Raw genomic sequence first — 17,903 nt, 5'->3', positions numbered from 1 at the left:
CACTCACTCAGACATGCATATATTCATAAATACACACACACACACTTTAGGTTTTTAATTTCCATTGATCAGATCCATTCATATGACTTGGCTTGGCCCAGGGCTATAGTAGAAGACACTTGCCCAAGATGCCACAATGTAGGACTGAACCCAAAGCCATGTGGTTGGAAGAAAACTTTTTAAGCACTTAGCCACACCTGCATGTATGTAGTTTATTGTGAGGCTTTGTGTGTGTATAGAGGTGACTGCTATATAGTGGAAATGTCTATGCTTGAGAGGTTCTAAGAGTGTATGTGTATGTGTGTGTGCATGCATATTTGTATGCACACAAGTATAGTTCTATGGAGGTGGCATGGTATATCTGGATAGTTTTGTGAGTTTATATGTTTTGTGAGTTTATATATGTTTATATGTAGTGTATATTGTTATATGAGTTTATATGTAGATATGTCAGAATGTACTGAACTGGTTTCCTCCTATTTTATTATTTTTGGTCAATTGCAGGCAACTGTAGCTGCATTTGCTGCCAGTGAGGGACATGCCCACCCTCGTGTTGTAGAACTGCCTAAAACTGAAGATGGTCTTGGTTTCAATGTGATGGGAGGAAAGGAGCAGAACTCTCCTATATACATATCCCGAATTATTCCTGATGGTGTGGCAGCAAGAGAAGGTGGCCTTAAACGTGGTGACCAACTGATATCAGTCAATGGAGAGGTAAGTCTTACTTATAAACGTTTAGATTCAGTGGCAATTTACTAAAAGTATAGATTTGGTGATAGTTAAATAATATTTATTTTATAGAGATTACCACTGATTTGAGTGATTGTAAACTAAGCAGCAATTGATTCTGCACCAGATGAGGAAATAATCTTAAGAATCTAGAATTCTATAGAACTGACACACTTTTAAAAAAAATACTCAAAGTGAAGATAATTTCATTAAATCAGTAACTTTTCTTCTATGGTAATAAATATACTCTTAATCATCTTTGCTGTCCAAATTCATGGCACTAGTTGCTCACAGTTATGTCTCATAACACCTTTTCTTATTTAATTATGCAAATTGTTCCAGGCTGTAAATGTCCTCCACTCTTTTCCTCTGTGTCTATGTCTAATATCTGGTTGGAGTCAAGGTAGGACAGTCACTGTGTTGTTATAGAAGAATGTGTCCAAAGCTATCCTCATGTCTTCAGGAAAAACATTGTCTTTTCTTTAATGGTATGTCATGTGTGTAGGTGGATGGGTGTTCACCTTCCTGTCACCAACTTCCACTTGTTTCCAAGTGAGGGAATAATTTCCCAGCCTGGACTTGTTTACATGGAAAACTATATGAGCCCTGTATGAACAATCCTTTTGTTTAGAAAGATTGTGCAACATGTTAAGATATGTCATGAAACTAGGACATGATTTACAAACCCATTGTTTTCAATTAATGAACACGGATATATGTAAACAAGGAAAATAGAAATTCACTCACACAAATACACACACACATACACACACATATAGACACATACACATATAGTTTTTCTCTACTGAATACACTCAGTAGGCTTTAGTTGGATCAGGACTATTGTAGAAGACAACTGTGCAAAGTCCCACAGTGGTACTGAACCCTAAACCACTTAGTTGAGAAGCAAACTTCTTAACAACACAGCTGTGTCTATATATATGATGCTATGTTTTTATCATGGAATCTTCATGAGGGAAACACAGAGGTGGTTACAGTTGTTTTCCTCTGAGTATTTTTTATGGAACACCAGCTTGTTTGCTAGAGACAGACAAGCTTGCCACATCTATCTGGGCACTCATAAAGTAAAGAGCTAAAATGAATGAAACAAAATATTTTGTCCCATTCTCTGTCAATCTAATGCTTTGAACTCCTGTTTAATTTTACTGACCCCAGAAAAGTGAAAAGCAATATTAACTTCAGTAGGTGTTGAACTCAGAATGGAAAATGCCCAATCAAATTTACTACCAGTTTCAGAATTGACTTTTCAATGTACTTTCTTTCTGTTTGAGGTCAAGAGACTGGTTTGAGGAAGAAGGGCTGCTAGAATGTTGACCAATGAAATGAAGATTAATGACTTGTAGGCACGTAGTATTTCGTTATGCAACCATGATATACTATAAAGTATATTAAATGTTTTTTATGAGTCAACACCACATTCTACTGTGTTTGCAGTGCTCTTTGCATTATTTTGTGAAGGTTATTTCTCCAGAAATTATAGCCAGCACTGATTTTTTGCTACAACGTTTTGTATCAAGACATCAGATGTAAACAAACAATGAGATCGGAGATAAAACTGGGTAATGAGTGTATATGCCATATTTCAGGGGTTTTGCTCCTTCATCAGCACTCATCTAACCTACACTTGCCTCCAAACACATTGTTTATATAGCCACCACATGCAGCGGTGTTAAGTTATTGGATGTACCAATTTACATATTAAACACATTCCTGGGGCTGGTGTGGTGTTGCATAACAAAATACCACATGCCTACAAGTCATTAATATCTACATACCAGCCCCAAGAACGTGTTTAATATGTAAATTGGTATATCCAATACCATAAACAGAACTGAATGTGGTAGCTATATAAACAATGTGTTCGGTGGCAAGAGTGGGTTAGATGAGTGCTGATGAAGGAGCAAAACCCCCCAAAATATGGCATATATGCTCATTACCCATTTTTGTCTCCAGTCTCATTGTTTGTTTACATCTGACATCTTGATACGAAGCATAGCAAAAAATCAGTGATGGCTATAATTTCTGTATAAATAACTTTAAAATAATGAAATGATGCTCCTACATAATGAAGACATGGCTATGTGGTTGATAAGTTCGCTTTGCAACCGCATGGTTTCGGGTTCGGTCCCACTGCATGGCACCTTGGACAAATGTCTTCTACAATAATAGCTCCTGGTTTACTAATGTCTTATGAGTGCATTTGGTAGAATGAAATTGTGGGGAAGCCTGTGTGTGTGTGTGTGTGTGTGAGAGAGAGAGAGGGTGAAAGTGTGTGGTTAAGTGGTTAGGATAGTCAACTCAAGATCGTAAGGTTGTGAGTTCGATACCTGGCAGCGCGTTGTGTCCTTGAGCAAGACACTTTATTTCACGTTGCTCCAGTCCACTCAGCTGGCAAAAATGAGTAGTACTTGTATTTCAAAGGGCCAACCGTCCCACATTCTCTGTTATGCTTAGTCTCCTTGACAATTATGTTAAGGGTACGCATATTTGTGGACTGCTCAGCCACTTACATGTTAATTTCATGAGTAGGCTTTTCTCTTGATCAAATCAAGTGGAACCCTGTCTTCATAACTGACAGAGTGCCAGTGTGTGTAGTATGCATATGTGTGTGTGTGTATATATATATATATATATGCACACACACACACACACACACAGGTGTGGCTGTGTTCTTGAGAAGTTTGGGGTTCAGTCTGACTGAGACATCTAGGGCAAGTATCTTTTACTGTAACCCCATGCCAACTAAAACTTTGTGAGTGAATTCTTTTGATGAAAATTGAAAGAAGCCTGTTAAATATATTTATACATGTGTATGCATATGTATGTGTGTTACTATCTTTGTCATACATGTGGTGTTCTTATTTCCAATCTTCTGTGAAAATATGTCCAGCTAGAGTAACATATTACCTTACTTAAACAGTTGAAGGTTGGTGTCAGGAAGGTCATCCAGTCATAGAAAATCTGCTTCAACAAAATCAGCCCAACCTGTGCAAGCCAGAAAAGTGGACCTTAAAATGATATGATGATGAAGATTGTGATTATATACATGGTTATTACAACTGGTACCTCACATCTAGTTATTCAGATTCCATGTTCTCAATCATCTGAGTGAATATGAAGTCTGATGACCAGAAACATGAAATTTGAATAGCTATATGCTGAGTGTCATCTGTCATAAACATAAATACACTTGTTCCTTGGCATTGAGTGTTGTTTTTCACTTCTCCCCAGTGCTTACCGTATTTTCTGGCATACAAGTTGAATTTTTCAAACCAAAATTTACAGCCAAAAAAAGTAAGTTGACTTATGTACCAAGATAACTTTGGAGCACCAAAAATTCCATGTGAAATTGAGTAGAATTTGGAAAGATAGTGACAACATTTGAATGTTTACTCTAGGCTTGTGTCAATTTATATGCTGGGAAATGTGTTTGTCGCTCCCATCATTTGACAACTGGCGTTGGTTTGTTTACATCCCCTTAATTTAGAAGTTTAGCAATATGTACCAGTCTTAAAAATAAATACTAGCATCAATTTGTGTGATTAAACTCATCTAAGCAGTGCCCCAGCTGCAGTCTAATGAACTGAAAGAAGTAAAAAGCTAAAAGAATTAGCTCAAAGCACTGTGCTGAGATACAAAGCACCAGAAACAATAATCAAAGAACAATAATTGATGCACTCTAAGTCAGACCTTTTTACCTGTCTCTGCAATGACAACCGCCTGAAGTTGTAAGTACACAGAAACAGAGTGGACCATTGTGGAAACACTATATGTATGCCCACACTCATGTTTTCTTGTACTATTCAACACTATAGTATCTTGTAGTGAAGATTGTTTGCCAACATAACATGGCAAACAATCTTTACTACAAAGTACTGTTGCTGAATATCTCACATTGTGAGATTTAAAAATAGCAATTTTCTAACTAGAGTATCTCTTCATTTGGAAGAGGCATGAGATAACTGGAACATTCTTTCTGTAGACCACATCTGCTTGTCATGTGTGTTTGTGTGTGTGTGTGTATATATATATATATATATATATATACATCTACATATGTGCATGCGCGTGCCCACACACACATGGCAGGCCACTCTTAGTGCTATTTGTAACACGTAACCCAGTACAACCTGTTGCATGGTTGGGTGTCAGCAACTGTTTGACAACCCCATCAAGTCTGCTGGTTATGGACGATGAGTTTTGTTGGACACTCTGCAGGATGAAAAACAAAACCTGTCAAAAGGATAGAAGAACTCAACAGAGTCAGTAGCCATCCAAAATCTTGGAATGAGAAACCTCAAGTCTTTGTTTAGACATCTCTCTAGAAGAAGGAAATTCCGAAATAACACCCAAGTCATTGTGAATCCAGAGATCTTGCTTGTTTCTGTTGGTGAGAATCTTAGTGGTATTGTACAAGCTGTTGTTAACTTTAAATTTCAACATGGCCATTGTGACAGCCATTGTTTTTAATATTTAAGATAAGATAATTTGTGAGCAATGGTTGTACTTGTTTACAAGTTGACAGCCACCATGTATATACGTGTATATGTATGCATGCAAACGTGTTTGTGCTTCCTTGTCTTAACATCATGTGATAGTTGTAAGCGAGTCACTGTCATAAAGACAGTGTCATTCATTTCCAGTCTTCTGTGAAAATATGTCCATTCTGACCAAGGGGGAATATTACTTTACTTGGAAACACATGAGGAAGGGCATCCAGCTGTAGAAAATCTGCCTTAGCAAATTCCATATAACCCATGCAAGCATGGAAAAGTGTACATTAAGTGATGAGGATGAATGCATAAAATAATCCAATCACTAAAAAAGGAAGCCTCTAGGAAGTCATCAGGTCCACTAGAAGCTCGATATCTCTCTGGTTCATTTTCCACTGTTTTAAAACAGTGGGGTTGGGAAAGAACAGGATAAAGTAGTAGTATTTAAAAAAGAAAAAAAAGTAGGAGGGTCATTTTGGAACAGGTTTAATCATAGTTTTGCTGTATGAAGATTGACATAGGGTGGTCATACTAAACAATGATATTTATTCTACCTCTGTCTGAAAACATGGTGACAAAACGTTTTGATGATGAATGTTTTTTGAACTGAGAGAGGACATTATCAGGTTTATACATGAAACCTGACTTAGTGAAACACAGTATATATTCAGTGCTGAACTGGTGTCAAACAACATTTTATAAGTAAATGAACATATCTTATTGTTTCTTGGGAGGGTCATCATGCCAATAATATTAAACACATACACTGACCCAATTTCACTTCTTTATTGTTAGTCAATTGGTTAGTCATCACTTGTTTGTTTACCCTGTTGGTTAAACAATCAGTTGTTTGTCAAAGTCCTGGGGCATATCATTGATGAGGTTGCAAATGTCAATGAAAGGACTTTGACAAACAATTGATTAGTTAGTTGGTTAGGTAACTAACCAATTTACTTACAGTAAAGAGGTGAAATTGAACCAGGGCATGTGTGTTATTATTATTGGTGTAAAGACTTTCCCAAGATACTAGATTTGTTCCAACACACAAGTTTACATCAAGAATTTTGGAAACCAAATACAAAAAGAACCAAATAAATTTACTTTCTCCTCGTATTTTACAGAGTGTGGAAGGAGAACACCATGAGAAAGCTGTGGAACTGCTCAAGAATGCTGTGGGTAGGTGTCTTCTTTCACAATCTCCCATACTGGAAGGTTTTCTTTTGTGATTTAAATATTTCCAATTGCTAGAGCTATGATGTTTTAGCAAAGTCATACAGGCATAGGCATGGCTATGTGGTTAAAACTTCCTAACTACATGGTCTTAGATTCAATCCCATTGTGTAGTACCTTGGGTAGCTGTCTTTGATTCTAACCTTGGGCTGATCAAAGCCTTGGGAGTGGATTTGGTGGATAGAAGCTGTTCACAGTTTGCTGCCCAGACTCTTGTATTCTGTCACATCATATTCGAAGTTCAAATCCCACTAAGGTTTATATTTACCATAGTTGCATGGCATAATTAATGAATATTAAGATAGTTATTAAACAATTGTTTCCAATATTTTATATATTTTTTTCATCCGTTTCAGGTACAGTTCGATTGGTTGTGCGGTATACACCTAAAATTCTTGAAGAAATGGAAGCCAGATTTGATAAAACCCGTTCTGCTAGACGAAGAGCTTCACCTTAGATTCTTCATCAAGTTCAGGAGGGATTTATATTTCCAACCATTCCACCCATGTGATTAATTTCCATGGGATCATCTTCAAATGCCTCCCACCCTCCTCCATTTCTTTTGTTAACTTTTCGGATGTAGTTAGTTGGTCTTTTCAATAATTTGTATATCTTTGTAAATTGCCGAGTTAACCCACTTCATATGAGACACATATTTCAAGAAAATTTTATCATCAAGGTTTTCCCTTTCTTTTCCTTTTTATTCTAGAAATGTATTCTTGTCTTCTTCACAAGATGTAAAAATTGATTTCTGCAGTCCTCTTTTATAGAGGCAACTTCTCAACAAGGAAGAAGACTCGCATATAAATGTATGCATGTATATGTGTGCAATCATGCATGTGTTTGTGTATATGTGTGCATATATATATATATATATATATATATATATATACATATACATGTATGTATATGTGCAGATATATGTATACACACACACATATGCATGCATATTTACAACAATACTCACTAACGTGTGTCTATATATACATGCTTACATGCATGTGTATCATTCTATATGCATACCTGTGGTACATGTTGAATACATTAAAATTTATTATAAAACTTATAAGAAATGGTCTTTTGTTTCTTAATATTGCAAACACTTGAAGATGTTATTCTAAACAGGTCTTAAATGAAACAAATCTGTCATTTCAACCAAGCAGCAACTATCTCCTTCTGTAATGTACCAAACAAGAAATTACAACAGCTGGCAGCCATTCCATAACATGCTGAGATATCCCATTAACATCATCAAATATATTGACTTCATACCAATATGAATAACCTTACACAGGCTGTGAACTAAGCTATTCAATGGTAAAGTAGAATATGACTTAAAAAGCAGTCTTGCTTGATCTGACAATTACATCCATCAAAAGTGTATGAACATAGTTATCATTCTTAACAGAGCAAGGAAATTATGTTCTAAAATTCAAAACCAAAGGTTACAATTTCAAATTTTGCTGATGGTTGTGTACCATTATTTAAATAAAATGGATGACATTAAGAAAGTGTTTCTGTTTACATAATATAAAGGTGATATTTTTTCCCAGATTATCATTATTGTTATTGTTTCTCAGGAGGGCCATTATGCCAATAATGAACACACTCACCAGTTCTACTACAAATATTCTTTATTTTTATATTTGCCAATTGGTTAACCGTTTAATCACTAACTAATCAGTTGTTTGATTAATCATTCAGCCAACCAATCAATCAGCTGGGCTTTTGGTAAAATCCTTTTGTCACCTAATCAATGACATGCTCTCCATATCTGCTTCAGATCTGTCTGTCTGTCTCCTAGTTTACAGGTTCTGTATATTTATATGGATATGAATGAGAATGTGAGAGAGAAAGAGAGACCATGTCTGTGAGTGCATGTTTGTGCATGTGCACACACATATACACATACTTAGTCATAATATCCTCACCTTACACAGACAGGAACATGCACACACATTTACACACGTCCTCTCTCACACATATACTCACATAATTCACTGCCACACAAATGCACATCAGTACCTACAAACATGTGCACGCACACACACACACACACACACACACACACACACACACTCTCTCTCTCTCTCTCTCTCTCTCTCTCTCTCTCTCTCTCTCTCTCTTTCTCTCTCTCTCTCTCTCTCTCTCTCTCTCTCTTTCTTTCTGAGATTGCAAATAACTATGAAAGGACTTTGATAAACCTAGCTGGTTATTGATTGACTGAATGATTGGCAAATAAAGATAAAGAAGCGAAACAGAATGTGTTTATTGACATGTTGACCCTTCCAAGATGCAACAAAATATGCTACAACAGAAGTTCACATCAAAACCAAATACTAAAACAAAATATCATTGTATTAGGTTGTTTGGAATATAATGGCCGATTTTAAAAATAAGCCTATATTGTTAAAAAACTGAACTTGTACAAAGGTTTAATTATTCAAAATATGATCCCTGAAGAGCTATGTATTTCTCCAATTGCTTAACAGGGTCATTTATGCCTCTTTGGATAAAAATCCAAAGGTTTTGATGCTAAGAAATCCTTGAATTCAGTGTCACCTCAGTTTTGGAACTGAAGGTTCTTTGCCTTAAACAAGTGTCTAGATACTTTAAAAAGTGGTAGTTGGTGGGTGAGAGATTTGGAGAATGTGGTAAAGTCTTGTATCCCAAGTCTGTGAGCTTCTGTAGCATCATTCTGGAAATGTGTAGTCGAATGTTATGGAGCAGAATTGAACTGCATCGATTAACAAGTGCAGGTCTTATTTCGCTCAATTGAACATGCGTTTCTTCCAGTTGCTTACAGTAAACTTCCAATGTAATGCTCTGGTTAGGTTCCAGAAAGCTGTAATGGATGACACCAACAGTAGATCACCAGACAGTCGCCATAATCTTCTGCTGATGCAACTTTGGTTTTGGGAAATGTTTGGGTGATTCATCACGATCTAGCCATTGACTTGATCACTTACGATTGTCATAAAGATCCATTTTCCATCACAAGTCACTATTTGATCAAGAAATGGGTCGTTAGAATTTCACAGAGAGAGCATCGAACACACTTGAAAACGCTGAGGTCTTTGATTTTCATTGCAGTTGTGCGGGACCCATTTATCAAGTTTTTTCAAGTTGACAATTTTCTTCAGGTGATCTGATACTGTTGAAACACTGACGCCAAGTATATGAGACATTTCTCTGGCACTTTGTCATGGCTTTTGTTCGACTATTGTTTTCAAATGCTGATCATGGAGGGCAGATGGACATCCTCTACCTTCTTGATCTTCAAGGCTCTCATCCCTACTACAGAATCTCACAAACCACCATTGTACTGTCATATCACTATTGGACCCTTCATCCCATGCTCTGTTGATATTGGCAGCTGTTTGGGAAGCATTGTGTCCAAGCTTGAATTCATGCCAAGAAAGTAAATGCATTTCTTCTTTTTTCATGTTTGGAATTAAGGATTTCTACACTTCAAAAATATATTCTGAAAGAAATCAACAAGAATGTATTAGAGTACACATCGATTATTAAGCAAGTAAAACTTTGTCTAAAACACTACAAAAATAATATCTTAAATTGAATTTGAAGAAATGTTTCTGAAAAATCGGACAGTATTTTCCAAACAACATAATGTTTCCATGCTAGTATGGGTTAGATAAATCTGCTTCATCACAGCTCCATTCTGTTGTCATGTCTTTCTCAAGGCTCAGTAGCAAGTGATTATCCTTCATCGGATCTTCCGATGTTTTCCTCAGTCTTCCTCTTCCATAAACTTGTTCCATTTTGACCACTGGACTTTTCTTCACCCAACTATCATCCTTCATACTGGGTGTTTGGGCTAAATTTGACAGTTTGTATAAAAGGAAAAAATATATATACCATCCAGAAGTAAAAATATTTTTTAAAAATTCAAAAATATGTAGAGTGGCATGATACAGTCAGAACACCTGCTGTGTTCCTTTCAGCTGGCCATGGGTTTTATAGTCTCTATTGCAGCTGCCCATGTCATGTCTCACTGCCTTTAGTGTGTTCACAAAGCACTGAGCTGCAGTCATGATGTTGGCCCTTTGATACCCAGCACAAATTATCATAATACAAATAGCTCTTTTCCAATATTCTGATGGTCTCCAGTCCACTGTGTCAGCTAACTTTTTCTCAACAGTTAATCTTTATGCTTTTTAATGCCTTTGACTGTTCACTAAAACATAAAGCTGTTCCTGAAAATAAAAGACATAAAAAATCATCAAATTTAGCCCGAACATCCTGTATACATTATATTTACCAAATATATTACATATATCACTATATTTACAAAATATATTACATATACCACTATGGTTTGATCTGATTATCAAGAAGTTTCTTACTGCTGAATAGACATAAAATGTAGTGTATATATAAATATTGTAAATATACATTCTGAAAACAATAAACAACTATCAAAGATTTATATAATTAATGACTCTAATATCTTAATAAAACTATTAGACTATTATATAGGGTGATTCAAATGTGCTCTTAGTAATAGTGGTTTCAAATTTTGGCACAAAGCCAGCATTTCAGGGGAGTGGGTAAGTTGATTACATTGACCCCAGTGCTCAGCTGATACTTATTTTATCAATCTTGAAAGGATGAAAGGCAAAGTCAACAATGATGGAATTTGGTCTAGGAATGCCGCTAAGCATTTTGCCTGGCATCCTAACAATTATGTCAGCTCATCATCTTCACTCTTATTATTAACCCTTTAGCATTCAGATTATTCTGTCAAATGTAATTCATATTATTTTGCACTATTTCTTAGCTTTAAGATTTCAATGATGTGATTGTTTGTTTTTAGAATGACATTGTAGGGCAGGTGTAAGGGGCTAAATCTGGCTGGTTTGAATGTAAAATAAGTAGGATATTTGGGCTGGATATGGCTGGTTTAAATGCTAATGGGTTAATATTAATAATGAATGTAAGAAGAACAACTCTAAGAATGTCAAATAAATGAAGAAAATTGTTCTATGAGGTTCTCTTGCAGACTACCTCACTAATGAATAGCAGTGATCTCTTTATCACAGCTCTGCCTATGGATATAGTACAAGAAATGAGGAAGGGACAAGGCTTTGGAAACCTGGTCAGTCATCTGATAGCCTACAAATAATGTGAACATGCAAATTAGAGACTTCCTAGTCATCGGGAAATGGGATAAGTAAATGGTTGTGAATACTAAGTCTTTTTTTTCTAAAGAATATACCACTCATCATAGTCTAATGATCAAAGACCTCAATATAAGAGCCAGATTGACTTAGAGGCACAAGGCAATCAAAGGGAGGATATGGAAGCTAAATCCTTTGGCTAGACTTAAGTTCAAACAAATAGCTGATGTATATGACAAGGAGAAAGAGAAGGAGATAGACTTATAACATAGACTTTCTGTAAATCGACCTGATGTGAGTCATAGACTAAATCTGTGGATGAAGCAAAATGGAAAGTAACATGATAATGGAATGGTTGAATACATGCTCATAAAAGCTAAAAAGATTAGAAGAAAGGTAGGAACAAGGAACAATATAAGATAACTAGAGAAGCTAGATATGAAGTATATATGTTGCAATGAGAGGAACTAAAAGTGGTTTATCAATGTTTTGTAATGAGAGGATCAGATATGTGAGGTGTTATAGATTGCAAAGCAAGGTGTCAGTAAATCAAGGTGATGTTAAAGAAAAGTGTGTCAGGATGATAGCTGGTACAGTTTCCTTTATTGATGCCGAAACAAAAGAAAGACATAGAAATGTTGTCATGAGAGTTCATTGGACTAGGAGAATACATGAGATATAGTTCATGTCTGTGCCCATAAGTTGTTGGTACTTGCAGATACTGTACTTTTTCTGAGTACCCAATTTTTTCAAATGCTTGAAAGTGCTATATTAACCTGGTACTCTATCAAATTCTGCCTTGCTGGAGGACAATGATGACATGTGTTTTAGGTGGGTACTAAGTCTTGGAGGATGTTTAGAGGTGGGTAGAATGCATGTGGAGGAACAACAATCTTTCAGTAGGTTTATGGTAAAAGTAAAATTTATCTGTTTCTAGATTTAAGGTGACATTTAAAATTTACCTTAGAATGATTGCTATCCAGTTATTCTCTGTCTTGAATTCTTGAAGAATGTGATGAGACCTTTTAAAATATGTGCAGGGTACAGTTATTCATGTCCCTCAAAAGGATCAGACCATCATCTAGATATATCCCCATATCAGTCTCCAAGAATTACTTTTATGTGTTTCATTGTGTTTCATTGAGGATGTATAGATAAATGCTCACATATTTTGGCTCCATTTTTGGTAGGCATTGTCACATCAAACAATTACTCAGTGTTCTTTTTTGTCCATGTGGTATTTTAAAAAATCAAAGAATATCTTGGTATGTAGTATGATCTTTTTCTCTGAATTACTAATTGGGAAAATGTTACTGACAAAATTCAGTCTTAAGTACAAGTGGCTTTGTAGCTTCATGATTGATGGACAAAAATCCATTGTCAAATTAAGGAAATCTGCTGTTCTTTTTATCCAGAATTTCCTCTAGCCATGATGTTACTGAGAGACTGTCCCTCTGCAAAGGAAGGTTTACAGCCCTTTTCGGTTTGAGTAAGATACTGTCAAATATCCTTTTTCTTGCTAAATCCAACTCTGTTTTTGCTGGGTTTATCAAATAGCAATCTAGGATTGTTGGCATAGTCTGATATGTAGTCTTCTACTGTAATTTGAGTGGGAATGTATAGCTAAGGATTTTATCTTGTTATTGATCCCCAAACCTGTGGTATTGTCCATGGCCTCCAGGTTAATGGAATTGTAGGCATTAGTATGGTTTTCGTGTAAGTATTTGTGATATTATTAGATAGGAGTCTCATGTACATTTTGTGGTCTATATAGAAGTAATGCATTCCTGAAAATCTGACTGTGGCATGGAATACCATAATGCAAAATTAATTTTCCTGTTGATTTTCATATCAAATGAGATTGTGTTCCTACATGCCTTTTTGAAAAAAAGAAAATAAAGAAGCACAAGAAAACAACAAAGAACAACACATTTATACGTGAAAATAACAATTTTGGGACATACATAGTACAATATAGACACATAAAAACACAAAAACATTTCAAGAGGAATACATCAGGGAATTAATAAAAACCATAATATCATAAGAACATTCTTACCACAAAAGATGTTGACTACAGTGTGAGGGATTGTTACTAGGAGGATGAGGGCTGAAGAGCTTATCCGAAGTTGTTTGTTGTTTATGATGCACATCTCTTTATACAACACTATATAGGTACTGAGCTCATTGTAAACTCCTCTTGTAATTTTTATGTTATGTTCACAATTAGGATCATTATCAGCAAAAGCCTGTAGACCTTCTTCTATAAGTGCCAACCCTTTAGCAATAATTTTTGTAGTCAATTTAAGTGGTGCAGATGGAACTTCCTTCATTTCATCTGTATTTTCAACTTGTTCTTTTTCTAACAGCATCTCTTCTTCATTAAACTTTCTCTTGGGACACTGGCAATTCAATTGCATCATCCTCTACAATTTGTTCAAATCCTACATCCTTTGCAAGTTTGATGTAGATTTTCTTCTTGAGGAAAACCTGTGATGTCATGGATACAGTGAGGCCATCGAGTAGTATTCTAAGTTGAAGGTTTCACTTCATCCAGTGACTCAGCTATATTATCCACAGCATCCATTATGTTGAATTTCTTCCAGAAATCTCTAACTGTAGGTTTATCCTCCCAGTCAGTTGCTTTCATAATTTTCTTGAAAGTTCTCATATAATATGCCTTGAAGTTACCTTCATCCATTGGTTGGAACAACAAAGTTGTATTCTTGAGGTTATATTCTACTCTCACATTATCAGAAAAGTCATCTAAGTTCAGTGGGTGGCTTGGTATATTGTCTAAAAGAAGCCATGCTTTGTTGGAAATATGTTTGACACTGTACCTTTCTTCCTTCAGATCACACTATGCTATCTTTAATAAAATCTAGGACACACTGGTTAATGTAGCCTTAGAAACTTTGAATATGAAGTGAGATGGTGGTGACTGGAGTGCCTGTGATCATAGATTTGTTCTAATATTACTAACCAGAGCTAAATAATATAACAAGCTCATGAGAGATTCTATATGCAATCTCTTGACCTGCTAGAAGGAGCACCTCTCATTTTGCACACTGCCATCTTAAAACTGGAAGGACATATTAGATAATGTAGTCCTTGATACTCTATACCAGAAAAGAAGACATGATGGTCTTGGCTGAAACACCTTCAATCATAGATCTACTGAATCTGACCCAGGACTAAACAAGTTTCTTTGTCTGCTATAAATCACATCCAACTATCTTAAGAAATGGAAGAGCACTTTAGATACTTAGTATTAGATACTGTTTGAATAAAAGATTTGATGGTCACAGCATTAACACCCTTGATTACCTTGAGATAAAAAGAAGAATCTTATATGCTGTAAATTTTTTCTGAAATCTGTTCTGGATACTATGCAGCAATGGATTGTTGATTAGCAACTCAAGTTGGATGTTGACAAGTGTACCTCTATACATTTTGGGAGAAATAGCTCAGAGCTTATCAACTTTCTCAACAACACCAATCTCAAGAAATTTGGAGCTGAACATGACCCACGCATTATTGTCAACAACGTTCTGCACTGGACAAACCACATTTCTAAAAGTATTAAAAAACCCCAAAAAAACAAAGGTGTCTTAGCATTACTCATTGAGAACATCGAGACCATTGTCAACTGTTCACTGGTTGTTTATTTAAAGCTATATATATATAAATATAGCTATGCTACATCTACACTTTGAGTTTGCATTGCCAGTTTGGAATCCTCATCTTGCCCAGAATATTGATTTGCTGGTAGCTCATTCAGAGATGTGCAACCCATCAAATACCTTCTGTCAGTCACTAACCATATCATGAACATCTTGCTTGTCTGGGCATTGAGATACTAAAAGTATTAATATTTTGTGGCTGATTTGGTAGAAGCCCTCAAGATTAGCTACTATTTTTCCAACAACAACTTTTGGCCACTTTTTAAACTTCAATCTCTCTACTATACATGGACATGCATATAAATTCAAAAAACAGTGCAGCACCCATGACTTTCATTAAAAATTTTTGACACTCAGAAATATTGAATCATGGAATAAACTACTCACATCAATTGTAAGCTGTCATCCTTTAACAATGACAATGCTTTCTGAAATTCACCAACACTACTCCTGATGTACCTATGCACCCTTTACTCTTCATGGTGCTTTTAATGATCACTGTTCTGTCTTCTTCCGTTTTATCCTGAGTACCATGGATGCACTTTCCACTATCATTGTTGTCTACTTTTGACTTATATGCTACTTTCTGTCCACTCTTTTATTCTTTTCTGACATGTTGTCGTGCACTTGAGCATTGTATACAATCAACTTATCATTTTTATTACATGAATCTTTTTAGATTGTGATTAAATAACAATGTATTGTCCACTGGTATGGACTGATCCTGCATATATTTACATCTTTATATCTATGTTGGCTGATCTAGTGACAGAGATATCTTATTAACATATAACTAAAACATTGATGTTAAAATCTGTCATACCTAGATCATGTTCACTAAGCATAGAAACTGAGGTAAGCCTCACTGAAGTAAGCCCCAGTTTCCAAGGCATATAAGCAACTAAGCGTACAGGATTCCCCATGAAACAAGACACCAGTCTACTACAATGTTTACTGCCAGTTACTGACAGTTGATAATCTTTGCAGCTAAGTTGACAGCAAATACAGGAGACAAAGTGTATGTTCAAGGTCACAGTGTGCCACCTGGTGCAGGAATTTAACCTACAACCTTATGATAATGCACTCAACACTCTAATCACTCTAATCATTAGGCCACAGGCTTTGACAATTGAAATTTAGTATATTGAATTCACTGGAAACTGAATAAATTGTGAATTCTGTTATGCTTATTACATCCAAATGAAACAAAAAGATTGAGTATTCATTGCAAATATCAATAATTATAGAGATACAAGAATATTACCCATCATATGACAGGTAACTTTGAAATTATACTTTTGCCATCAGGAAATATAGCATACATAGAAATAATTACAATTTAAAGTCTATAAAATATTTCAGTGTGTATACAGAATTAGGAAATGAATATTAATTTTCAATAAGACAAAATATTTATTACTTTAAGATCAAATCAAAAAAATATTTAAAAAGTAAATAAAAAATGAAAACCATATTCTTTGCATTGATTTTATAGTATGTTAGTTTACACTCTCTTTCTGCACACACACACACACACACACTTTAACTCTCTCTGTATCTGTTTTTTATTCTCTCTCCCCATCTCTATACAATGTAAAGCATAACTGAAGATATCAATCAACCAACCAACATTTATATCAGCTCTTTTTATTATATGGAGGTAATTAAAATTTCTAAATATAATATGTTTTCCCAATTCTTTCCTTCTCCATTTTTTGAACTACAGCCCATTATCTTGTTTGAATTCCCAAATTTAATCTTAAATTAGATCATGGTAAGATTATAATTTCAGAAAATTGCCTTTCTGCCAAAAATTAGAGTTTTGGCACTTAACACGTTGAAATGTTGAAAATCTACTGAATTTGCTAGGAATTGAACACTTGACAGAAACCTTATGAACATGAACTCTGTAAAGGAAAATTGGTTAAAACATAAGTTTAGAAATATAAGTTTGGTAAATTTACTTGCTAAACTTATCTTACTTCAAGTGCGTCTATCTATCTATCTATCTATCTATCTATTTTATGTATACACACTCACAAACACACACACACATGCACACACACATGCACACACACACATTCACATATGTTCACACACATACACATTCACACACACACACATGACACTCACACACACACACATCACACACACACTCATGTAAACTATATATATATATATATATATATATATATATATATACACACATATATATTGATGTGTATAGAATTGTATATGGAATTGTGTGCATGTAATGTATGTGTGTCTGTGTTTATATTTATGAAAATATACATGCTCTATTACTTATGTATAGTGTGCTTTCATTTCTGACTGATAGTTATATATATATATATATATATATATATATATATATATATATATATATACACACACACACATGTATATACATGTACATCTATACAAACATATACACACATACACACATATGTATATATATGTATGTTTACATATATAACTATGTATATATGTGTATATATATATGTATGTATATACATGTATATATATGTATATGTATGTATATGTATATGTGTGTATATATAAATATATATATATATGTGTGTGTGTGTGTATAAATACAGACATAC

General features: G+C 35.0%; 1 protein-coding gene across 6 annotated transcripts in view; it reads left to right on the top strand.

Annotated features, from left to right (window-relative positions):
* The window catches only part of LOC106882482 (protein lin-7 homolog C), a 45,683-nt gene extending 38,137 nt beyond the window's left edge, over nucleotides 1-7,546 (top strand). For all 6 annotated transcript variants that reach the window (XM_014933171.3, XM_014933172.3, XM_014933173.3 and 3 more), the window contains 3 exons: nucleotides 505-714; nucleotides 6,365-6,419; nucleotides 6,830-7,546. In XM_014933171.3, the coding sequence (XP_014788657.1) occupies nucleotides 505-714; nucleotides 6,365-6,419; nucleotides 6,830-6,930 (366 nt within the window). In that variant the 3' untranslated portion in view covers nucleotides 6,931-7,546. The remainder of the gene's footprint in view (nucleotides 1-504; nucleotides 715-6,364; nucleotides 6,420-6,829) is intronic.
* The last annotated feature ends 10,357 nt before the right edge of the window (nucleotides 7,547-17,903 follow it).

The sequence above is a fragment of the Octopus bimaculoides genome, chromosome 7, assembly GCF_046866305.1.
Source record: "Octopus bimaculoides isolate indiv1 chromosome 7, ASM4686630v1, whole genome shotgun sequence".
Lineage (NCBI taxonomy): Eukaryota > Metazoa > Mollusca > Cephalopoda > Octopoda > Octopodidae > Octopus > Octopus bimaculoides.
This window is presented reverse-complemented; position numbering and strand designations above follow the sequence as displayed.